The sequence below is a fragment of the Podarcis cretensis genome (genome assembly GCF_951804945.1).
Source record: "Podarcis cretensis genome assembly, chromosome: 6".
Classification (NCBI taxonomy): domain Eukaryota; kingdom Metazoa; phylum Chordata; class Lepidosauria; order Squamata; family Lacertidae; genus Podarcis; species Podarcis cretensis.
Genome location: NC_137175.1, coordinates 59,367,115 through 59,392,966, shown reverse-complemented (window position 1 = coordinate 59,392,966; position 25,852 = coordinate 59,367,115). Strand labels below are relative to the sequence as shown.

Sequence of the window (25,852 nt, the reverse complement as noted above, 5' to 3'; positions counted from 1 at the left end):
CAAGATTTTCAAAATGGATCTTTCTATAGATCTTTGTGAATGAAGGAAGGAAGGACAATACCATCAGTCTTTTTCTAGCTGGTGAAGAATCAGTTGCTCTTCTGGTACTTAACAAACAAATAAACAAGCAAACAAACATAAACTCTCTGTGATCCCAAAGATGGAAAAAGAAATAAAAAAAACTGAGAATGAAGAGTCAGCTGAAGTCCAAACAATTCAACAGTGCCCCGTGACAACAAAGAGAGAATTATCCAGGAATCCCCTATTGTTGGAAAACTGCCTGCCAGATACAATTTCTGAAGGTGAAGACAAATAACCTCTAAGGTTTGGAGAGTAAATATGTAGAGTGAAGAACTAAGTACAATATATAAGGCATAAATACTAAAAGTCGAATCTTTTAGCTCATTCCCCAATGTGCGTCTGACAATGCACAAGCTTGAACCTTAGTTGCCTAGGTTAATGCTTCTAAATGGTTATCTTTAGGGAACTGTAACATCCAAAAGACCTTGGGAAGCCACTGCAAGTCAGTGGATGATACCCAGCTAAGTGACACTCAGAGTAGACCCACTGAAATCAAGTCCATGGAATCTACTCTGATGTTTACTCACATTGGATATCACCCAGTTCTGTTTAGTTAATTTAAATAATTTCTTACCCACTTTTTATTGCCACTGCCAATTCCAAAGTGAGATAACAAGTTTTAAAGTAATGTGGTAAAATAAAACACAGGTGCAACGATGCATCTGTTACTACTTTAAACCACCAGGCAGAACTTACACAATATTGAAACAGCAGGCTCCTCACTGATGCCCACCAGGCACTTGTGTGAAAAATTGTAATCAAGTACTGAGCTAGATGAACCAATAGCCAGATTCACTATAAGGTAACTTCCTAAGTACTTGACCAAACAGCTTTAAACCAGACAGGGCCTGTGTGAAATCAAGAAATATTATCTGTCCTTTTCGACTCTGATTTTGCCGTTGTACCAAAATTAGACTGGCAATTTGATAGTTAGATTTTTACCAGTCTACTAAAGCAACTGCCGAAGAAGGGGCAGAGACTGGAGAAAGAACTGTGAGTGGGATATTTTTTATATATTAAGTGGAATGGAAATAATGTTGGTAAGTAGATGATAGATAGATACCAAAACCCCATAGTTCTTGCTATGGTTAGATGAAGTTAGATGAAGACTGCAGTTGGAGGATTTCTACTTGCATAGAACCCTTCCTCAGCTGGAAGTCTTAATTTGCACCATGAAACTATGTTTTAACTTCCTGATAACCTACTATTGAGTTACAAAGAAAAAGTCTTAAATAAATGGCTCAAGATTAGAAGTGAACAAAAGAGCTGTGTTTGAAGGAAGGAGATTTTTGCACAAGTCTTAGTAAACCTCGGCTTATTATCACACACCCCAACAGCAGGGGTGGGAACCCTTTGGCGCTCAAGATGTTGCTGAACTACAACTCCCAGCTCTAGCAAGCAGGGCCAATAACCAAGGATGATGGCAGCAACATCTGGGAGGCCAAAGGTTATCCACCCCTGTGTTAGAGTAACAGTACCAGGAGACATTTTCGTTCCAACTGCAACCACAGTTCCGTTTACTTTTTATTTGTAACAGCTTCAGTAACCTCCAGCAATGCCTATGGAATGATGCTGTATGACGCAAAAGGAAAGGGAAAGGAAACACCGCTAGCCTCTGATGACCGTGATAAAATGGTAGGAACCTGTTCCTAATACTCTGCTAACTCTAACATTGCCCTTCCCTGCACTTTCCTCTCAACACATCTGCAATATTCTGCATATACCTGAACCTTAATATTAGATAGCTTCAGAACTTATTTCAGTGCAAGAGCTCAACTTTGGAAGGCATAAAGCTTTATTGAATAATAGATAATTTCAATTTGGGGTAAGGTGCTAACGGAGGAGATCAGACTATACCAGTATAATGAGGGTCCCTCTTCTCATGGGCCCATCCCAGTCACGGACTCGCCTTCCATGTTAGCTCATAGATAATTTGCTGACTTCAAAGTCTTGCAAAATAAAAATATTCCTCTTTTTTTTTTTTTTTTTACTATGGTGACATGAGCTCTTAGAACTTAGTCTTCCTTTTCCCATTCAGATGACCTGGCCCTTGTATAATCATAGGGATTACTTTCTTGCACATTGTTCAGGGAAGACTAAGGGAAAGTGAACTGATTGTGAGTGAAGGAAATAGAGGAAGCAGAGATGGTACTGATTTCCAATTATTATGTTCTAAGTATTAGTAAGCAGCTTTCCACGAAAAAGGTATTGCTCCCTTCCTGTATCCCAGTACTGGCTGGATGGGGACACGGGTGGCACTGTGGTCTAAACCACTGAGCCTCTTGGGCTTGCTGATCGGAAGGTTGGTGGTTTGAATCCCCATAAGGGAGGGAGCTCCCGTTGCTCTGTCCCAGCTCCTGCCAACCTAGCAGTTCAAAAGTATGCCAGTGCAAGTAGATAAATAGGTACCACTGCAGCGTGAAGGTAAACGTGCTCTCTGGCTTCTGTCATGGTGTTCCGTAGCGCCAGAAGTGGTTTAGTCATGTTGACCACACGACCCGGAAAACTGTCTGTTGACAAATGCCAGCTCTCTCGGCCTGAAAGCGAGATGAGTGCCACAACCCCATAGTCACCTTTGACTGGACTTAACCATCCAGGGGTCCTTTACCTTACTGGCTTGATGTTCAATGCGTGTTTTCTGTGTTAAAGCAAAGAATACCAGACAATCAGCAGAATGACTAATGCCAGTCAGCATTCTGTTGCCCTCCTTTCACATGTTATGATGCAACTGGAAACTGGTTCTGAACAAATACGGTCATATGTGAAAGTGCTATTAAAATCTTACACCCTTTCCTTGCTAGTCTCATATGGGTTCACAGGAATTCGATTCAAAAATGAGTGGGAACGGTAATCAAAACTATCAGCATGGGAATCAGAAATTGCAGCTGGTGGAGCAAACAATGGTGAGTCAGATGCAATGCACATCCTTTATTTGTGTAGTTAATAGCTTGTACAATTGGTGTAAGTGTTTGACCAGTGCAGGGGGGGCGGAATCACACATTAGTGCAGCTGTAGCAGCAACTTTGGTGAACAGAGCAAACACGTGAAGAGTTTTTCCTCACAGAATTTGCTGCTGCTCTTTTACAGGCACAGATTTTAGACCTGCCTCTGGACAGCATCGACTCGCGCTCCACAGCTTTGCGCTGTCAGGGCATGCTTCTCATTCAGGACCTAAGGTATGTCGGATCTACAACCCAACATCCTCCCTGACCAAAATGGTGAAGCAAAGCTCAGAAGAAAAGTGCTAAGAATAGAGTTGAATAATGCCATCAGGAAGAGACTAACTCAGGCTGGGGTAACCCAGCCAGATGGGTGGGGTATAAAGAATATTATTATTATTATTATTATTATTATTGTTGTTGTTGTTGTTGTTGTTGTTGTTGTTGTTGTTGTTGTTATTATTATCATCATCATCATCTGTATCTGTGGAATTATTTGAAACAAACTACACAAAAAAGCCAAACCTGTCTCAGCTCTGTTGGTATGGAAGGGATTGTCTTGCTTTATTGCGCTACTGACGAATCACATGACCTACATTGGTGAGCATGGAGTCCTCTGATCTTGACCCTAGTAGTTCTGAATTCCAGTCAGAGCCATGGGCTCAAGGCAGGCATACTCACACCAGATTCTGGTCAGTGGCTACCCCTTTGTAGCCTGCCCATTCCAGTAGGCACTACACAGCTCAGACATGGTTTATTTTCTTTCCTCGGTACTCTGAACTTTTTCTGTGTTAAGCTCCATTTCTGTAAGGAAGAATCTTAACGTACATTGAATGCTCTGTTTCTTCTCCCCCGACCGCCATTCCTCAGCCAAGTGGAGCCTTCTCAATGGCCTAAAGAGAAGCTGCTCAGCACTTGCATTGCCAGTGTCTTTGCCTTGCCCTCGGTTGACACTTTACAAAGTCAGAGCAAAGAAGAAGTTGACGTACAGGTATTTTCTCACTTTGTTGCAGGTGGGGGGGAACTGTGTCCCTCCAGATGTCTCTTGCTAGGTTGTAGCTCCTATCATTCCTTGCCTTTGGCTATTCTAGCTGGGGCTGGTGAGATTTTGCGTCCAGTCTGGGGGGACATAAGATTTCTCACGACCAATTTACTGCTTATGGAGAGGGTACAGTATGTTCCCAAATAAGAACATCTTGCTATTTGAATCTATACGGTTTAAAAAGAAAAGAGAAAGAACTGTACTGATTTGGGGAAGGGGGCGGCAAAAACATGACCCTATGTGGAACAAAGATACATCAGTCTGGTTAAAGGAACCCAAATTTGATGTTGATGATAACAAGCCCTAAGTTCCCTTTCAAAGCCATTTTGTACCTCCTATATGTTCACGATGACCATGTGAGCTAGGTGAAGCTGGGCAGGAAGTGAGCAAAAACAATGAGTTTCTGTTTATCAAGGTTCACAAAAAAGAAAAAAAAAATTGCCTGCAGTTTGCTGAGAGTGTGAAAGAGGGTTTTTGCGTGTAGTTCAAGAAAGCTAATGCCATTATAAACATGTTAATCTTTAAGATATCACAAAACTTTTCAGTGGTACCTTACTTCATGCATTCCTTTTTTTAGGAAGAAGGGGACCTTCTTTTGGGAACTGCACCAGGGCCCCCAACCATCTTAATCCATCCTTGGGCAAAAGTAGGATGAAATACACTGAGCATGTTGTTCACTGTTAGGCAACCCCTATGCTTTGTAAGAGGGCTTATGGGGGAGAGCTACACTCACTTTTGAATCACAGCTTTATTAGTTATGTCAGTTCATGGACACTGTTGGCATCCAGCTGTCTCAAGAGACAATGGAGTGCACCTCCAGCGGTGAAGTCAAACTGCTGGAGAAACACAGCTGTGACCCCAGAGACTGGTAACTTGTATCTGCTGCCTCCCGTGTTGCTTTTGTAGTGGTCCAAAGGAAAGCAGAGCAATACGTTTGGCACCAGCTTGGCTGCAGGAGCTGCTGGAAACAGGCGTACAAGGTGCCATCCAACCATCTTAGGGACTCTACTCCAGATTTGTGTAGAGATTACTCTTTAGCCTTTTCCTTTCCCGAAGGTGTTGCTCAAGGCAGCGGGACCTGCAATGTTATAGTAATATATTATGCAACTTTTTTTTTTCCTTCTCAGGCATTGTACAAGCAGACCTTAGAGGCTATAGAATCAATGCTGAAAAGCTTATTGGCAGAAAGACCAAACATAGATGAACTGGCCACACTCTTAGAAGTAAGCTCCTGTTATCTATTTGTGGCTCAAAGAATCACAAGTGATGAGAATATGCCCTATAGCTAAGTTCATGAAGTAGTCTTTCTTTTCTTTTCTTTCTTGGTGTATATGGTTCTCCTCGTGCCAATACAATCCTCACAACAACCATGTGAGTCATTGTGGAATGAGAGATACTCACTGGCCCAAGATCACCCAATAAGGTTCATGGCTGAGTAGAGATTTGAACTAGTTTGTGTCTGTTATAGTCAAACAGTGCAATTGCTACACCACGCTCTCTCAGACAGATCTTTGGTTGATATGGCATTTGCTGCTCAGGGAGCAGAGAAGTGCCTCATTCACCGAAATCTACTTGTAGGGTTTTTTGTTTTTCTTACGGGGTGTTAAAATTAATTTTCAAAGGTGTCCACTCAGAATAGCTCCTTTCAGTTTGGTCAGGGAGAGTTACAACAACAGGAATAAGAGGCCAGACAGCAAGCTATAAGATTGTTGACAGTACTTAGCATGACATTATTCAGAACTTTAAAGACCGAAAGGAAAGCACCCAAAGTGGAATTTGGATTTCCTTGACATTGGGAAGTAACACAGGAAGTGCCCTTTCCCCCATGTTCTTTAATCTTTGGAAACCAGGAAAAGTGTCAGGGTGGGAGGGGAAATGAGGGAGGAAGTAACCTAGCTTACTTCCTCTCTGTGAGGTTTTGACAGCTTTGAGAGACAACTTGAAGGGTCTATGCCTGAAGTTCCCCACCCAGGTTTTCCCAAACTTGGGTCTCCAGCTGTTTTGGACTACAGTTCCCATCATCCCTGACCACTAGTCTTGCTACCTATGGATGATGGGAGTTGTAGTCCAAAAACAGCTGGCGACACAAGTTTGGGAAACCCTAGCGTAGCCAATAGCGAGCTTAATGAAATGATGGCTGGACTTGGAATAAGGCAGCTTCCTGGGTTCCTTTCTGAAAGACAAAAGCATGACTTTGAAGAATTACAATAGTATGCACTTTCTCTTCTTATACAGTTGCTAACAGTTTGCTCCCACTACCCTTACAGCATTTGATGCCCTGGATGATATCAGGACAAGCACATGAGCGGGCAAGAGCAGCGAACACCTATGTATCTCTGTTAAAATTTGCAGCCACCTGCCCCACGTTTCATGTGAGTTCTGCCCTCTGGCTTGAGGCGACTGGGCAATGGGTCTTGTGAGACCTGCAAATGTTTAAGACAGAAAATGGAGGTAGATAGATGTGAATGGCTCTGTAGTGTGAATATTGCATTCCTCTTGTGCTCTGTGAAAAGGTTAGAGGGGCCTAGGATGGGTTCAAGGGATGCACACACCAAACAAAAGAGCAACCCTATGTCTCTTCTCTTGACTGTGCTAGCAAGTTTAGGGACTGGTACTCACTGGAATCTGGTGCTTTATTTCTGCATCACTATTCTTCTACTGAAAAAGGGGGTGGGGAATTGGTGACTAGAGTCTGGGATGGCCAGAAGCAAATGAACAAGACATTTTCTAATATCCAAATGGTCTATTAGAGACAAAACTGGCCTATTATAGCTTGAATCCCTTATATCCTGCAAAAACCATGCTACAGCCATGAGCCATAGCCTTTTCACAGTATTGCTGCTACAAACTGATAATGGGTATGAATCTAAACCCTGTGAAGGTATTCTGCCCCACACAATTAGGATCACTGTGAGAGAGCTAGCCAGCACTTCCGTCACATCCCCATTGCCCCGCCTTGCCACCCCTATGCAACATGGAAGGGCAAAAGTAAGACCATAGACAGCTGTACAACATGGGACCAGATGATCTAAAAGATCATTTCGCCCTCTATATATACAGGGAGAGAGCCTTCTGCACATGCCTTCTCACCAGGAAGTCCATTCCACATGATATAGGAATTGGGCCCTGAGTTTGGTGGCACCCAGCCCCTGGAACTCCCTTCCACTAGATATCACACAGGGACCTGTGGAAGACCTTTCTTCTTTAACAAGCCTTTTAAGTGGAGGTCTGTACCCCAGTTCTATCTGAATCGGATTTGAAATGGTTTTAAAACTGCTTTTATCTATTGTTTTTAAGTGTTTGTGGTTTTTACTGCGAAGCTGCTTGGATATATTTATGTGAATTGATTCATAAATGGAATCAGATAAATAAAATTATTATTACATTTATATCCCACCTTTTCTGTAAGGAACTTCAGTTGGTGTACATAGTTTCTCTCCCCCCCCTCCATTTTGTCCTGTGAGGTAGGTTAGGCTCAGAAACAAGACCAAGCTTTGTGGTCGAGTGGGGACTAGAACCCAGGTCTCCCAGTTCTTAGTCCAGCACTCTAACCACAGCAACACACTGGCACTCTGCAGTGTCTACAGCACAAAGCCTATTGTCTCTGTGGAGGCTTCCCTCATGACTCAGAACCCCCTGATCATGCAAGGCTTGTTCTCATTAAGAGTGCAGCAGACTTCCTGCTGCAGTTGTTTGCCTTCCTATGTGTGGAGGGGTGGCAGAGCTGGCTGTTGGAGGCATGGTGGAGCCAGTAGAGGCAGCTAGCATGGCCCTGTCTCCCTCTCCTTGTGTGAGGAGACTAGCCTGAACAGGGTACAAGGCTCATCAGAAAAAGACAATATAATTCCAAACATCAGTTCATCCAAACAGGGGAACTTTTTTTCATTCAAGAACCACAAAGATTCCTTCTCTTCCCCTCTGTGTCAAAAGACAGCACTCTCAATTTCTCCATTCAGGTGTCACCTGATGGATGTCCTAAGCTTGGGCATCTGATTGGTCAGCTGTGTCTGCGTCTCAATGACCCCCAAGAGGAAATTGGTGAACAGGCTATGGAAGGCATGTATTTCCTGTACTCCCTTATGCTGCGCCAAAAGGGTAAGATAGGAGCTGTGAAAACTCCAGTATCCAAACTGTGCATCTATATAGAAGTAGTAGACTGTACTTTATTTGGCAGCCATTGACTTGTTGCCCTTGACTCTTCTTATGTCCTGTATTTTATTATATCTGGATAATAATAATAATAATAATAATAAATTAATTTTATTTATACCCTGCCCTCCCAGGCCAGAGCCAGGCTCAGGGTGGCTAACACACAATAAAATAATAGTAAAAACATATTGGGGGGGGGGACCAATTTAAAATACAGGTTAAAATGCAATTAAAATGCAGCCTCATTTAAAAGTAGCCGATAAATCAAGACCATAAGGAGAAGGAAACATAAAGGTCAGACTGAGTCCAAACCAAAGGCCAAGTGGAACAGCTCTGTCTTGCAGGCCTTGCGGAACGATGTCAAGTCCCGCAGGGCCCTAGTCTCTTGTGACAGAGCGTTCCATCACGTTGGGGCCAGTACTGAAAAGGCAGTATTGCATTATATCAGGAATCCCCGATTTTCTCTCTTCTTCTTTTTTGGCCCAAGGGCACATTTGGAAATATATATTTCTTGTCAAGACGCCTTGAGTTGCCTACAGTGAGAGAAGGCATTTAATCAATTTAATAAAGAAGAAGAATCAACTGTTGTTGGCACCACATAATACCCATTTCACAGAAGAAAAAACAGGGGTGCTTAGAAACTCCAGGCCCCCACATTAACAAAAGACAAAACACCTGCACACACATGCAGACAAATAACTGCAGGACTACTGTTATTATAAGGTGTCTATTTTCTAAGCACCTCACATATATCAAAAGACAAGCTAGTCTCTGACCACAAGTTTGCAATCTAACAGACATGAAACAGGGAGGGGAGAAGACTGGCAGAATCCGGGACCAAGGAGAAGAGTCGGTGGAAGAAGATTGGAAAAAATTTAAAGTATATCTTCAAAAATATTGTAAAATTAAGGATTGTTAGAAAGATGTTGGGAAAAGAAAATTATGTGGTTTTGGTGGAAATGATATAAAGGATTAAGTAAAAATGAATTGATGAAGGAGAGAACGTAAAATTTCAATATATTAAATCGAATTATTAAGATAAAAACAAGGTTGGAAGGATTTGCTGAAATAACAATTTGAACTAGAATACAAAAAAGGGAGGTGTGAGGAGATCAAGGAAATAAGTAAAGGAAGAAAGTTATGTAAAGGTTTAAAAAAAAAACAGGGAGGGGAGGGAGAGGGGGAGGGAGAAGGAACCTTCACTAGCCAATGAGTGGAGCCAGATTGGTCTTCCCATTGCCACAATGTTCTTGTTGTGATGCAGGAGGTGCAGCCTCTCAATGGTATCAGAAACCAGTGTGTGCTTTCCTTCAGCTCTGCAGCTGAATAATCGCACACCAACTTAAAACCAACTTAAAGTTTTCAAAACAACTTTCTCTTATTTCATTTGCAAAGAAGTATTCTGGAAAGGAGGGACGCAGGTGGCGCTGTGGGTTAAAGCCTCAGCGCCTAGGGCTTGCCGATCGAAAGGTTGGCGGTTCGAATCCCCGCGGCGGGGTGCGCTCCCGCTGCTCGGTCCCAGCGCCTGCCAACCTAGCAGTTCGAAAGCACCTCCGGGTGCAAGTAGATAAATAGGGACCGCTTACCAGCGGGAAGGTAAACGGCGTTTCCGTGTGCGGCTCTGGCTTGCCAGAGCAGCGATGTCACGCTGGCCACGTGACCCGGAAGTGTCTCCGGACAGCGCTGGCCCCTGGCCTCTTAAGTGAGATGGGCGCACAACCCCAGAGTCTGTCAAGACTGGCCCGTACGGGCAGGGGTACCTTTACCTTTACCTTTTTATTCTGGAAAGATCCACAGCAGAGACTATTAATTTGATGCATGGCATCATTGTTAGGGGATTCCAAAAATCTGGAGAGACATGCCCATTTTGTTCAACAGCAAAGAGTGCTTTTATTTAGTTAGCTGTTCTGCAGACATTGGTCTGTTTGCCCTTGATGCTCCTTTTGTCTCTGCCATAGTGCGTTGCATTTTGTGCTGACAACCCCTGTAGTCCTCACTGTGCAGAAGCTGGAGAAGATCCTGCCTAACCTAGCTACAAAGTGGGACTTTGAGAGAGGTCCCTGGTGGAGAAGATATTCTTTATCTATAGCTCAGTGCCAAATCATGGATGGTCACATCTCAGTTGCAGCAGGATAACCGCTCTGCAGTTTCCAGAGCTAATTTGAGAATTAATGAGGATTTTGGAATGGGGCAGGGCAACCCAGGTTATTGTTATGCATCCCCACATCTCCAGGTTCCAGGGGCAATGCTATCCAGGGTTTGTCTTCCTTTTGGAGAAGAGACGATGAGAGATATATGCCATTTCTGTAATATTTGCTTTATTTGCAAACATTCAAGTGGAGCATTGGAGGAGGCAAACAGCTTATTTTGTTCTAGTTACTTAACTGTGCTGTGGCTTGTACAATGAGCAGTATGCCTATCATCTAAATAAACAACCTGCAAAATAGTGGCTTCCTGGGAGCAGCTTGTGTCTTTCTGCCTTCCTTTCCTGTTCCAAAACACACGTCTGTTGTTCCTGTCATACACTGAACCCAAGACCCACCTTAGCTGTGGGTGAGTCCCAAAGTGTTTGTTGGCCATTCTGTGCCATTTTCCTGCAGTTTCCCTAATGAAAGATGTGGCTGGAACAGTTTGGCCACTGGCCATTAGGTGTCATTAGCCAGCCATTCTGGCTCCTTCTCTCCCTTTTTTCCGAATTCCAGACACCCACACAGCAGCCTGAGAGCAAACTCTCCGCTTGGAGAAACTTTAAAGTCACTCTTTTTCTCATTAGGCTTCGAAAACAAAAGTGACTCCCTGGAAGCAGAAGAGATCCAACTGTATGAAGAGATTCTGGGTTCCTATGACCCTACTACGTCTCATCAAAATATCACCCATATTATTCAGGTAATTGTTCAGTGCTGGATATGATGCAGCTCAGAGGATATGCAAACTGCAGAGGCCATGGTAACTTAGTCTGATAGGGTGTAAGGTAGGGGTGGAACCATAATTATTACTACATCTTTGTAGTGAGTTTTGAGGCAAAAATTTCCACTTTCAGATCATAGGTCAGCAGTGCTGCAATTCTACATGCACTTCCTTGAGAGGGGAAAGACCCATTGAACTGTGTGGCACTTCTGAGCTTGCATGCATGGGATCTCCCCCATTTTCAGTTTTCTGATTTAAACTTGTGGAAGAGCTGTAAGATCAGTGGGAGAGCACGTGCATTGGGTAAGAAAGGTCTCAGGTTCAGTCCATGGGATTTCCAGGCCGGGCTGTGAACGTCCTTTGCCTGGAACCCAGAAGACTTACTACCAGCCAGGGAAGACAGTACTGAGCTAGAAGAACTGGTCTGGTTTCGTCCGTAAGATGAAAAGCTGAGAACATCAGGTTTTGAATCTGTACACCTTTACTTGGGAGCAAATTCCAGAGTAGCTGGTTGAATTTAACTTCCACGTGACGTGGCAGAGGAACGGGCTCCTCCACAGAACCTTTAATTCCTTCCTGCAAAGGTCTCTTAGAACAAGGAAGCCCTGCCAGTTGAGTTTGCCTTGCTGTTGTCCTCTCAGCTGCATCCCCTACCACAAAGTGCTGCTCTGTGTCTCCTCTCTTAGGAATTTCTGCCCTACCTCACAGCACTACAGATCACAGAGCTTTTGTTGACCGCTATAGACTGCCTAAAGGAAGCCAATAGGAGCACCACTGTGGCATCACGTGATATCACATCTGTAATCCTGCAGCGATACATGCACAGGTTACATGGGCAGGTAGGAGATGTTTGGAGCCTGCAGAGACCCCAGCAGTGACAGAGGCGGCTTCTGGAGAGGCACCATTACCATTTTATACCCTGAGATAAACCATAAAACCCATTTACAGTTTATCTGTGGTGAAGGACCATTAATGGTCTTGGCAAGGCTCTGTCAGTGCTCACAGGATGTTTTTCTGTGTCAGTGCCTAATTATTGATCAGCTGACGTGTGCTCCCTGTACCATAGAATTGCAGAGTGGGAAGGGACCCTGAGGGTCATCAAGTCCAACACCCCGCAATGCAGGAATCTCAGCTGAAGCATCCATGACAGGTGGCCATCCAACTTCTACCCATCTTCAGGAGAACCTAAATGACCAGAGCAGGGGATCGTTGCGCCTTCTCACCTCTAGGACCAGCCTCAGATGTTTTGCTGACTGAGCAAATAGTCTCCCCAGCCTAAGTCCAGTTGCATTATTTTGGCACTTGAGATGGAAAATCCCACAGGCACTTCTCCCCCTCCCTAGCAGTGAAAGTACAGCAATAATAAATATCTTAAATACCTTAAATGATCTTAAATAATAAATATTTTAATGATTTGTTGCTTGGCCATGAAAACAGGGGGTCGCATCCATACCACACATTTAAAGCACATGGCTTCCCTCAAATATTCCTGGGAACTGCAGTTTACCCCGACAAAGCTACAGTTCCCAGGATGCTTTGGATAACATTAAGTAAATGTTTGCTTTCCGCTCTTTGAGGGCTCTGGTTTGTACCTTGTGGTGTGGTCCCTGCCCCAGCGCTGCTTCCCTCTAGCAGGGCATTTAACTGAAGCATGCTTGTTTCTTTCAAGGTGCCGGAAATTGTGGATAAGATCTACCAGCAGCTTGGTTCCATTTACCAGTACCAGGACAGGCAAATAATGATGGGGGTCCTGGCCCAGCTGGCTCATACCTACATGGCAGAAGTATGCAGTGCCCTTCTCCAGTGCCCTTTACCAATCGACAGGTACATAGTTCAATGATGCTTAGTCCTGCTGGGTCAGCCTTCAGTCCCTGGACACCTTGGGGTGGGGGTGGGGAACATGGGAACACGGGTTCCCATTCTCTCACACCTGCAATCAGGCCTCAGTGCTCCAGGAAATACAAATCAGAAAATACCTAAAGCCAGCAGGGAAGATTCTTATGAGTGTCACCTTTTCCCGCAAAGAGAGAGTGGGAACCGGAATGGCCTCCCGCGGTCATCCTTCACAACCAGTTCCCATATGGAAAAAGCAAAAAGCTTGTGGATTTAGGAGGGTTGGAGCAGAAGCCTGGTCTGGTTATGGGAATGTAGGAGGGCTCTGGATTGAGGGGAAACAGAACAAGGGATTTCTGATGCTAAGGAGAGAGGCATGGCTGTTATTTGAGGGCAGAGGGGGAAGTAAAGCAACAGAGATGCATTCACACGCCTCAGGGGTCACATCTAGTTTCGCCCCCAAGTCTGCAGAACACCTCCTCCTTGCCATTTTACAAAGTGCAGATTGGGACTTTCCCCTCGCATGCCACATCTCTGTGAATGTTTCCCTTTGAGGACCAATCAATAATTTCTATTGGTCTGAATAACGGTATTGCACCTCAGTCACTTAAGCATAACGTATCATTCATGGTGGATTGGTTTCCATGGTATACTTTTGATCCCACCACTGCAGCCATTGTTGCTCTCTGTGGACTCTTTGAAGTCTTCATTTATGCCAGGGATGGGGGAGCTGTGATCTGTGACGAAACTGTGATAAGATCTTAATTGGCACTGGCTGGCTAATTACTTTATGGCCCAATTAGCCCCAGCATAATGCGGTCCGGCACGCTTCCCAGCCAAGCTGCTCTCAGACCTTCTTCCTCTCCGGTTTCGCCTTGCAGAGTAAAAACACAGCGGATCAAAACTGTCGCAGTCTGCTTCAGATCCAAACACATCAAGCACTGTGTTTGTCCAAATTCAACAGTTCTTTATTGCAGCAAATATTTACAGCTCAGCATTTCCCAAATTCTCCTGGACTGCTAGCATTCATGGCGTCCTCTCTCAGAGACACAGAGAGAACAACAAGTAGAGCTCCTCCCTCCTTTCAAACGTCAGAATGGGAGGCACAACTCAGAACACAATTAACCCAGTAAGTTCTGAACCCCAACATGATCCTCCAAATGTTGCTGGACTGCAGGTCCCAGCATCCCTGTCCATTGGCTACGCTGGATGGGGGCAGATGGGAGCTGAAGTCCCATCAACATCTGGAGGACTACAGCTTCCCCATCTCTGATTTATGCACTCAGAACAGTTGGGGGGGCAACTGACATGGTTGTGGGTATACAACCTGAAATGTTTCTGTTTCCCTCCCCTGAACTTGCAGGTATGCTTCTGAGATGTGGCATGTGTTGACCAAAACATGTTCGAATGATGACCTAACTCTCCTTGTGAATGTACTGCTGAAAAAGCTGCAGCTGAGCCCAAAGGTCACGGGAAACTATATCACACCTCTGGCTGTAAGGAATTGTACCAACTTGTCTGGGTGGTTTTTGCAAATGAGCTGCCTAGAAAGAAGGAAGGAGGGGCATAGCTCAGTGGTAGATCATCCGCCTTGCCTACAAAAGGTTCCAAGTTCAATCCACAGCATCTTCAGGTTGGGTTGGGAGAGAACCCTGTCTGAAGGCCTGGAGAGCTGCTGCCAGTCAGTGTATGCTATACTGAGCTAGATGGATCAATGGTCCACTCAGCAGAAGGCAGCTTCTTCTGTTCCTAAAGCAAGTTCCATTACTTCTTCCAAAACTCCTTTGGCACAGGACCTGCTTTGGATGTGACAAAATCCCTTGTAGGAAGTAGCATGCAGCCTATACATGTCGCATCACATAATGATTGCATGCCCAGGTATTTTCTAGCATGTACATTCACTGCTGCTTCCTAGCAAATGTAAACTCATGTAACTGTTGGCCATGTGACCTGCTAGCAGTCATTAAACAAATGTGCCGTGCAGTGTCCAACAGGGAGCAGTCTCCATGCATGGAGATTGTAAAGGAACTGAGTGATGTTACTGCAAAAGTGTTGAATCCAGTGACTGCTACTTGTGAATAAATAGGCTTAGGGTTGCGTTTCTTTCAGGCAGTGCCCATTCTTGCCAAAATCACATCCTTGTTAACTAGGTTTTCAAATCAATTGCAGTTATTATACGTAATAATATATACCTAATTATACAGAGGTTGCATAGACCGTTGACCTGACTCCGGAAGAGGTGTTTACATTTAAAATCAGTCCAGGAAGGATAAGTGGTTCAGGAGTAACAACCCTCAGAAACATAAATGAGCTCTGCAGAGAAAATATCTTACCACAGTCTCTCTCTCCCTCTCCCTTCTCCCTCTCCCTCTCCCTCTCCCTCAGGCTGCCAGCGCTTTCTCGAAGCTATTATCTATGCCCAAAAGTTCGGAAGTGGCCCTCTACATCTACCCCCGGCTGCTGATGGCGCTGCTTGTTCAGGTGCACTATAGCATCAGGCACAGCGTAATAAAGAACTCAGATTCTCAGGAGGAATTTGAGCCTGTGGGGTAAATATGAGAGAAATTGTTATGGTAGGGGCCAAACACACTCCCGAGAACATGTGAACGTGCTCCTTTGTAACAGCATGCTTCCATACGCTATGTTCTCTTGAGTAAATCTCACCCACACAGAGCAGATCATCAGTGAGCGTAATCTAGCCCTGGCATAGGCATCCTCAGGCAGCTGCAAGAACCCATCCCCACAAAAGGGGCCCACCACTTTTGCCTTGCCCTGAGTCCCAGCCCTTGCCTTTGAAAAAAGCAGGTGGTTTTGGAGGCCACCATTTTAATTTCTGGCAATGCCCTTGATGGGGCACTGGTGGGTGGACACAGCATCACACACATCAGAGGAGCCAGCATTCTCCAATGACTGTGATGGTAAAAGTGGCAGTTCCCAAAGATGGCTTTTTTGCAGGAAGTGGGCAGAGGAAAGGTTGCCAGGCAAGCAGAGATGCTGAAGAGAGGGTAATGGGCTGGTTTAAAAGGCCTGCAGGCCACCAAGTCTCCTGGATTAGATGTGGAGGGAGTGGTGTCTTTTCAAAATGTATGTCCTGCAGAAGCAGTTCAGGAGTACGACTAGGCAGCCATTCCTGGATAGGGACAACCTGACCACTGTAGTCCACGCATTTGTAACCTCAAGGCTTGATTACTGCAGTGTATGCTATATACGGGGCTGCTCCTGAGTCTGATTCAGAAGCTTCAGCTAGTGTTTAAATTGTATACCGTCATACCTTGGTTCTCGAACGGAATCAGTTCCGGAAGTCTGTTTGACTTCTGAAAACATTCAAAAACCAAGGCGCGGCTTCTGATTGATTGCAGGAGCTTCCTGCACTCAGGCGGAAGCCACAGAAGCCGTGTTGGACATTTGGCTTCCAAAAAGCGTTCACAAACCGGAACACTCACTTCCAGGTTTGCGGCGTTCGGGAGCCAAAATGTTCAAGTCACAAGGCGTTCGAGAACGAAGGTACAACTGTATAGAATTTCTCCAAAGTGCTCTAGTGCTTTCATTGATACCCCTACACTGGCCCTGTAAAGCAGACTACCGTATTTTTTTGCTCTATAAGACACACCAGACCACAAGACTGTTTTTGGAGCAGGAAAACAAGAAAAAAATATTCTGAATCCAAGAAGCCAGAACAGCAAGAGGGATCGCTGCGCAGCGAAAGCAGCGATCCCTCTTGCTGTTCTGGCTTCTGGGATAGCTGCGCAGCCTGCATTCGCTCCATAAGACACACACACATTTCCCCTTACTTTTTAGGAGGGGAAAAAGTGAGTCTTATAGAGCAAAAAATACAGTAATATTATCCCCATATTGCAGATGGAGGGTTGAGTCTAGCCTTACCTAAGGCCACCTAGTGATTGGGTTTGTGGCAGAGGTAACATTTGAACTGGGGACTTCCCAACTGGGAAGTCGCCACTGTGCTACACCTGCTTCTTGATGTGTCTCATATTTTATTTTTAAATTCAGCTATATTGTAGCAGCACTGAAGACTCTTCTCCTAGCTGTGAGGTGCTATTGTGAGTTTACTCTTATTGAGAAGGAGCGGGGCTGGGAGCTCCTCACCAGCTGTGAAGATCACCATCGGGGAGTAGGCCTTATTGCAAGGTGTGCGGTGGTAAACATTTGGTTAGAGCACCCCAAACATTTACAAAAATTCCCAAGTGTAGAGTTAAGCACTGGCCATAACGGTGTGCATCTGCATTGTCTTTCCTAACCAGAATCATGCTTCAGACCTCCAATTATGACCTTTTGAGGATCTTGTACCTCCTAGTTCCCTTCCTGGAGCGAGGTGATGAAGAGCACCAGATCACAGGATTGGCTTTCTTCAGCGAAGTAAGGAAGATGCAACTTCTGCACTGTGGAACCATAGAGGCCTTTCTGGGAATGCAGAGTGGCTTGTTGGCCTTGATTCCAAGGATGGTTGTACAAACATAGTGATAATGCCCACCTGTGACTCTGTGGTTATGTTCTCAGATAGTTGTTACTGGTGGTGTAAGTGGAGTTGGATCAAACAGAATATATTTGTAGCAGTGCACCTGAAGAGCCGCTTCATCCTGTTGCATTTTGTGTAGGATGCTGGCAGAATAAATTTGATAAATAATATTTGGTCTATTAAAACAACACAGTTTTACTTATTCAAAGCAGAAAGCTGATACCAAGAACAAACTTAGTTGGTCTCTAAGGTGCTACTGGACCATTTTTTAAAAATATATATATATATATTTCTACTGCGTCAGACCAACACGGCTACCTACCTGAAAGCAGAAGCTGTTCAACTGTGGCAAAATAAGTAACAACAGAACTAGTAATATTTGAGAAAGTACATGATCTCTAATGCTAGGTTGGTCCTTATTTTCCCTACACATTTGGCATCAGGTCATATCACATATGACATCAGATGTGCGGCAAGTAGGCATGGCTCAGGGGAAATGGCCTCATGGGACAAACTGGGACCTGTGCTGGCCAAATTTGGTCCACATACTGGAGATTCTCTACCCCTGCTGTGGTTGATTGCAGCACAAAGAATAAACAATATATGGTAAATCCCCGGAAGGCAGAAGAATGGATGGGTGCAACTACTGCAGGCCATTTCTGCTTAACATTGTGCATCTATTGGAAACAAATTGTGCATCTATTGGAAGCGCCACTGTGTTCTTTGAAATTTTGGGTAGGATTGATAACCAAGTGCCAGAAACAAGTTAGTACGTTTTTGGCATCTGAAGCAGGCAGTTGCTTGTGAACCAAATTCTCATGGACCTCTTCTTTGTCTTTTAGCTTCTTTGTATGTCAGAGGCCAGAAGACTTCCCAAACAATATTCTTTGTATCGTCTGAAGCGAGGACTGGCTAATGAAAACCCAGTCATCCGGGCATTGTGTATCAAAGGACTGGTTAACATTGCATACTGGATAGGAAAGGTAAACAACAGGGCCCATCATATGATTTCACTGGATTTAGTTGATAAATTCAGAAATATCTGTTGAGGATTTAATTGCATTCAGCTCAATTTGCACAAAATTTGAGGAGCAGTTAGACAACATGAACTATTTACTGTACTGATCATTCATTCTGATTTGTTTGTGGGGAGGTTCTATGTTGTTGTGTCAATCAATCATTAGCCCATACTTTCCAGCGTGTTTTCCGATAATTTTCCTTATTACAAAAAGTCTGATTTTGGGTGAAGTGTGTTTGTTGTGCAAGAGCACAAAATCAACTTTAATTGAGCAACCTGAATTTTCCAGTATGTTGAATTGAATCCCATCCAAAAAACAGCAGTAATCTCCAAAGCCTATCAGTTATGGCCACAAATTCTCCAGTACGTGGCATAAGCAAATTGTGCCCTAAACACCTACAGGCACATGGACTGCTCTTCAGCATTTTGCATGCTTAGCATGAAGATTTTTTTAAGTGTTTTCAGTTGAATGCACTTATTAAATTTTCCCAGAATTGGAAATATTGATGTGCTTACTTCTGAGCAGGCATGTATAAGATTTTATTTTTAATAGACTTTATCACTTGGAGAAGGTGAGTACCATACATTATATTACAAAGAAATCTTAATTCTCCATTGCTATTTCACTTTCTTTGCCTTAAAATTATGTTTCTTGTCCACTGCTTCATGCTTAAACATAACATCCAGATAGCTTGTTATCCATAGGTCTGGTACAATGAAACTTCAGTTTTCGAACATAATCCGTTCCAGAAGACCATTTAACTTCTGAAACATTCGAAAACTGAAAGCAGAAGCCTCAATTCAATAGGGAAACTCAAAAAGGAAGCTGCGTCAGATGTTCAGGTTCCAAAAAACATTAAAGACCAGAGCATTTACTTCCATGTTTTCGGCATTTGGGAGCCAAAACGTTCAAAAATGGAGCCATTCGAGAACCGAGGTTTGACTGTTTATTAACTTAAATTATGCCTTTCTGTGCAGGAGGAAGTAAAGATTGTATTGCCTGCCATGACAAAAGGTCTTTCTGGGATGGATGGGCAGCTGTTTGTAGAGGCAGTTGCTGAAATTGAGAAGATTCTTAATGGCCCAGAAGGAGCAGACTGTATTTGCGATATCAGCCTTTCTCTTCAGGAACTATTCAATGATGTAAGAAAGCAGTGTCACACTAGCTGGGTTTTGTTACAAGCCAAGAGGCAGGCCTACCCTCTCACAGAAGTGGTTTTCTCTTGAGGTCACGTTGACAATGAGAACCAATATGGTGCAGTGCCTGGAGTGTGGGACTTAAAGACTCTCAGGTTCAGATCCCTAGTCTGGCAGTGCCATTAAAGAAACTCAGTGTCCTTGTGGCTGTCGCTCTTTTTCTTGGCCTAACCAACCTCACAAGCTTGCTGTAAGAATAAAATAGCAGGGGAGAATCATAGGTGTGACACTGAGCTTAGGGGAGCAAAATAAAAATTTGACAGCTGATAACCCTGCCCAGAGATAGATGCTGCATAGCTTCAGTAAGGTAAAAAAATGGAGATAACCCAATAGCTGTTAAAGTCTGAGGCAGAAAATCCTCATGTGGTGCCAAAAATATAGTAATAAGGTAGACAACTTGTCATCCTTTAACAATACCCCAAAATCAGAATCCCCCTATGGTGGGCAAAATGCAGCAGCTACTATTCACTCGTATGAACCGTTCCATATAGCCCTATACAGCTTGGGACAAGGATATCTGAAAAATAATCTCATCCCTTACATACCAAACCAATCACTGCACTCAGCAGGAGAGGACATACTGCAGATTCCATCTTATCAGAAGGCTCATTCCACATGAAGGGGAATCTGGCTTTTAGTGTGCTGGTATCTAACCTTTTGAACTCCCATTACATTTCAGACAGGTGGAATCTTTATGGCCTTTTCAGCATCTGTTGGAGACTTTCCACTTTCAACAAGCCTTCTAAGTGGAGATTTTTTATCCCAGTAGTATTACATTACATACATATGCAGTATATGTGATTGTTTTTAACTGTTTTTAATATATAATGCTTTTGGATTACTTTTATGTGATTGTTTTAGATACATTTGTTGTTGCTGCTGGCATCCGTCTGTCTCGAGAGACAATGGAGTGCACCTCCAGGGGTGAAGTCAAACTGCTGCATTAGCAGCACCAAAGTGATCTCCCCGGGATGCAAGGCTGGGCAGGGTATATGGAGGTTCTGGGCTGCCCAGACGACAAAGACCCCACCTCTCAGCCGCACTGATGTGGTCCAAAGGAAACCAGAGCAATACATTTGGCACTAGCTTGGCATATGTTTTTGTTGTATTGTGAAATCGCTTTGAGGTGCTTCATAGGAAATGATTCATAAATGAAATAAAATTATCATTTAAAAAAATAATGGAGAAATGGGATTACAAATTTTTAATCAGGCTCAGTTTGCATGTCACTCTCTACTGAAACAATCTCACTGCCTTCTTTTCTTTCTGAGACAGGAAAGAGCAAGTGTCCGCGCTTCCGCCATATGTCTTTTTGGGAAAATGGTGAAACGGGCTAAGAAAAATAACAAGCATTCAATGAGGCATCAGGTACTAGAAAACTTGGTTCCATTACTTCTGCATCTCGAAGAGGATGACCCTGATATCCACAAGGCAAGCTTCTGCCAACATTTCTTTGTTTTCAGGGGAACCATCATGCTTCTCACCAACCAGATAATTTAAAAAGTTCTCTATTCTAGCCTTTTCTGCCTCCCATCTGAGTGCTTGTCTTGCCAAAGGCAAGGTGGTTCTTTTAAAATGAGATTCAGAAGCAATACAAACTACACAAGTGATTGAGAAGATTAAAGATTTTATTCTAAAACAGCAAGCAATATATACATACCAAGCAAGCACTTCAGTCTGCCACTTGGAAACCCTCAAGAAGCAGCAAAGCGACTCCCCCAGGTAGCCTCAGTTTGCACAGCTCTGCGGCCAATCAGTCTGTGCATGAGCTTCAGAGAAACTCTCCTGAACTGTCCAATTTTATAGATAGCCCCCCCCCTCCCAATGCCTCACTTTCTCAAAACAATGTCCAACATCAAAGAAGGTACCCATCATTATCCTTCACAACTGATGAGGCAGCTGTGGGGGGCGGGCTTCACCTCCTCCCAATGTTCTCAGGACATCTAAGACTGTTCTCACACCATCAAAAAACTTAACAAGAGCGAGGGAGGGGGAAGAAACAGGCAGTAAGGGCTCTGTGTCAGATCACTAACTCCTCAATACATTTTGTCTTCAGGGTGCATTTCCCATACAGTGCTTTCATGCTTCTTTGAGTGTAAATATACTAAACTTCAACATGCACATTTCCTGTCCCTTGATGAGCAAATACCAGAAGGTGTGTCCTTCCTAAAGACTATTCAGTAGTTGGGCGTTTTGTTTTCTGAATGGTGTAAAAAAACGATATATCATCTCCATATCTTGCAGGAATGTAGTTATGCCTTAAATGAATCCTTTCAGTTCCTGGGATGGAAACTACCAAAGCAGGTTGTCAGCAGGAAAGCTTGGCCTGAGCATGAAGAAGTTCTGGATGAAACCTGCCAGTACCTTGTATGTTGTCTACAAGTTCTGACTATTGCTTTACATTAAACAGCATCCGTTCTCCAGGATGTCAGAGTCTTCCCCAGCCCTGTCTTGAGATGCCAAGGGTTGTCCCCAGGGTGTTTTGCATGGAAGATACGTGCTCTACCACTGAATATAAACCCTTCCCAGTGCTTCACTAAAAGTTCTTTGCTGGTACAAAGGAGTCTAGAGACAAGGACAGCAAGAGAGGCAGAACACAAGCCTGATTGTGGCAAGCGTAACAACCTTGAAGGAATTAAAACAAAAAAAACCAACAGCCACAATTTTTTTGCATTCATTTGTTTTTTATAAATGTCTAGATTAGATTAAGGGCAAAGTGGGGTGATAATCTTTTTGAAAGATTATGAGCTGAGGGACATCCCTAATTGTGACATTTTGGAATTCTGGGGTGGAATTCAACACTGCCATGGAGCTCGCATAATGGCTTTCGATCCAAATGTTGCTTCTGTGTAAGAGGTGATTTTCAAAGATGCTCTCCTCCTCTTCTGTTAGTGCAGCCAGTTGCAGGAACAAAAGCCATGCTGTGAGTTGCGCAGCAGCACTGAGATCCCTCCTCCTGCTCATCGCTATGAAAGGCTATGCACAGCTTTCTTCATTTGATTCTTCACAGCAAGCTGATATTTGTCCATCTACAGTCTTTTTAAAAAATCAGATATGATGATGATGATAATGGTTGCATGTTTATTTATGTAGCTCTTTCCTAACTCTCACACCAGCTCTTTATTTTTATTTTTAATGACGCCAATTATGCATTTCTTGAGTTTCCAGGTGCAGAAGCAAGAGGCAAATCTCCAGAGATTCTTGTACCAGGACCTTTACTACACTCAGAGTGAGCTTCTTCCGATAAAAAGGGCTTCCATCGTGTTCCTTGGTAAATGAAAAACACAAGTTCAACTGTTTGCATTAGCTCTTGCCAGGACCTTTTGATCTTCATTTTACTGTGGAGAGGATTCATTAAAATCATGCAAATTCTCTAAAACAAGTTTAGGGAACTTACTTAAACCCAAGGGCCAAATTCACTTATAAGCAGCTTTCTAGTAGTGGGTTCATCGAACAAGGGATAGGACTCTTAACCTTTGCACAGTAGGCTACATTCCTGCAACATCAAACCCAGAGATTTCTATACAAACACACACACACTTTTATCTAGACAAGCAGACAAGCAAGAGGCATTGTCACAGTTCAAATGCACAGCCTCATTCATCTCAGGAGCAAGGTTTGCCACTGCTATGCTGAAAGGATGCTGATAAAGCTGCTTTGTGGACATCTGTTTGGATGAAAGCTTCTACTCAGCAAATGCTAGCTTCAGAACGCACATCCAGCCCCCCCTTCCCCTGATAACCAGTACAGAGTTGCATCCTTGTCCTTGAGCATATAACAATTTTGAACCCACTTTCTTAAGACATTTCATTGAAACAAAGGGCTTGTTTTCAAGTAGAATTAGTTACACGTGTTGCTACCAGGCATTGACCCAAGTAAATGACAACTAAATCCTTGTGTGTTGCCTTTAGGTTTTCTAGTACAACATATGGACAGCAAGGCAGGAACTACAGACTTGGAAATGATCATTCATGGTAGGTTAAATAGAGAAATTGTAAGATTATTGCTGTCATGTCTTTAGGTACTAAATGAAGAGAGTGAACACAAAGAGACAATGAGATGCAGACACTGTTACACTTGTATAGATTGTATATTTTCCCCTTTCTTCCTTCATTTTTATTAAAATGCCAGAATCGTGAAAGATAATATAGACACAAAAAAGACAGAATATAAGCAAAGTTCAAAGACATTGGTCGATAATTTATGAATTAACTCACATCAATTATTCTTGCTATTAAAATACTGAAAGCACCTTAAAACATTATGAGGCCACCCTGAGGCAGCAATGTATTTTTTCTTTAATATTCAACAAGTGGTGCTTAAAGTAGAGCACATCCTTTCATATGGGATACATAAAATCACACAATATAATCAGAAAAATCAGCTTTGCTTTTTTCTCCCAGTTGCATTCAGAATTGCACAAACTGCTAGATACTTAGGGAGGGGAAGAAATCAAAGTGTGTTTAGGGTAATATATAAACACCTTTAAGTATTTTTCAAATCTCTATTAGACATAAGTAAGTTTACCGGCTTGTTTTTTGTAGGGTGTCAGTTTTAGAAAAAGAGGCTGTAAAAGGGAGATTCTATGATATGGTTTTACATAATGATTATATGGACACAATTATGCTGCAATTCAGGAAATTAAGTCTGCCGAAAACTCTGCAGTATTATGGGACTGTCATATTTTCCTTCCTAAAATGTAAACTCTGGTCCCCGCAGTTGCAGAGAAATAACGGCTAATGTTTCGGTAGCTAATAGTTGTAGGTAAGGCTCTTTCCCTTCAGGACTTGTGTCTTTTCTCTCTACATCCAATCTCTCTATTACATTGGTCCCTAATAATAACCTCCATAATAATAATGTGCAACTCAAGACTCAGGCATATTACTAAAGAAACAGTGATTTGAATGTGCTACAAACACACAACACCAGATGGTGCCAGAGAGCAGGAAATTTTAAAATGTGATTTTCCATAGAGGGTTTTTTCTTTTTTCTTTTGTTATAACGATCTAATTTCTGGCTTACTTATAGCGGGGGGTTTTCTCTGTTTCGATCCATCCTAAAATGAAAGACATGAATAAGCAAATTCACTAAATATGTCCAAGTCATAAAATTTGTGGAGTTATTTTTAAAGATATCCACAACAACCACAATGGACATTAAATAGCTGAAGGTTTAATGTGAAAGGTTTAGCATTTATTTGGATCAGAGTCCCCTTATGTGTTAATGTGTCCCTTTCATTTTCAGCTCTTGAAGGTTTGATGCACGACCCAGATGCTTCTGTGTGCATAGCTGCAGCACATGCCCATGAGCGCGTTTCTTCTGTTCTCTCCAGTCAGAAGGAGAGGCTTGAAAGCAACTGCAAGACGGAGGCCGGCGACACTGCTGCTGAAAATGCTCTAAGGAGTTCCAGAGCCCTGAATAGTATCCGCCACACCCCTTCCAGACTTCTTGCTGTTATAAACCTCTGGAGATCGGCCAATGGAAATTAATAGTGGACTGGAAGAGGAGAAACGATCTTGGTGTATAGCTCTTCCTAACAGCAGCAACAACAAAAAGGCTGTGAATATCACTCTTCCTATACTGAACCTCAGCAAGAACATTATAAAGGACCATAAAAGGAATTGATTTACCAGCTACCTGGATAATAAAGAACATCAATTCCCGACAGAATCCAGCCTCCTGGATTTTTGCTTGCTATAGTTACATCATAACAGGCTTTTCTATGAAGATCAAGGCATGCATGCCCTAGTCACTTATTAGTTTGTATACAACACTCCTGCAAGCTCCTTTTAAATACCAATGTTGTTGTTTAGTCGTCTTAGGTAAAGGGACCCCTGACCATTAGGTCCACTTGTGACCGACTCTGGGGTTGCAGCACTCATCTCGCTTTATTGGTCAAGGGAGCCGGCGTACAGCCAGCATGTGGCCAGCATGACTAAGCCGCTTCTGGCGAACCAGAGCAGCGCACGGAAACACCGCACGGAAACACCCTTCCCCCGGAGTGGTACCTATTTATCTCCTTGCACTTTGACATGCTTTCGAACTGCTAGGTTGGCAGGAGCTGGGGCCGACCAATGGGAGCTCACCCCGCCGCGGGGATTCGAACCACCGACCTTCTGATCGGCAAGCCCTGGGCTCAGTGGTTTAGACCATAGCCTCACCCGCTTACAGTATATGTAAATCCGGCACTGGATGTGCATTAGTATGGACAG

The 25,852-nt window shown here is 43.5% G+C and overlaps 1 protein-coding gene across 1 annotated transcript; it reads left to right on the top strand.

Moving 5' to 3' along the window:
* Positions 1-125: 125 nt before the first annotated feature.
* On the top strand, positions 126-25,310 carry MROH7 (maestro heat like repeat family member 7). The gene is made up of 22 exons (XM_079982208.1): positions 126-302; positions 1,619-1,716; positions 2,883-2,984; positions 3,169-3,257; positions 3,891-4,011; positions 5,190-5,285; positions 6,330-6,434; positions 8,019-8,157; positions 10,985-11,097; positions 11,805-11,957; positions 12,788-12,942; positions 14,315-14,447; positions 15,337-15,500; positions 16,960-17,097; positions 17,211-17,325; positions 18,268-18,408; positions 19,422-19,586; positions 20,916-21,134; positions 21,885-22,007; positions 22,809-22,911; positions 23,552-23,614; positions 24,885-25,310. The coding sequence occupies exons 1-22, from the start codon at positions 161-163 to the stop codon at positions 25,127-25,129; spliced, it is 2,922 nt and encodes a 973-aa protein (XP_079838334.1). The 5' UTR covers positions 126-160; the 3' UTR covers positions 25,130-25,310.
* The last annotated feature ends 542 nt before the right edge of the window (positions 25,311-25,852 follow it).

Coding starts and splice junctions, on each gene's coding strand:
- MROH7 (XM_079982208.1), top strand. CDS start 161: ATGGAAAAAGAAATAAAAAAAACTGAGAATGAAGAGTCAGCTGAAGTC. Junction 4,012..5,189: donor AAGAAGAAGTTGACGTACAG/GTATTTTCTCAC, acceptor TTTCCTTCTCAG/GCATTGTACAAGCAGACCTT. Junction 17,098..17,210: donor GGAGTAGGCCTTATTGCAAG/GTGTGCGGTGGT, acceptor TTTCCTAACCAG/AATCATGCTTCAGACCTCCA.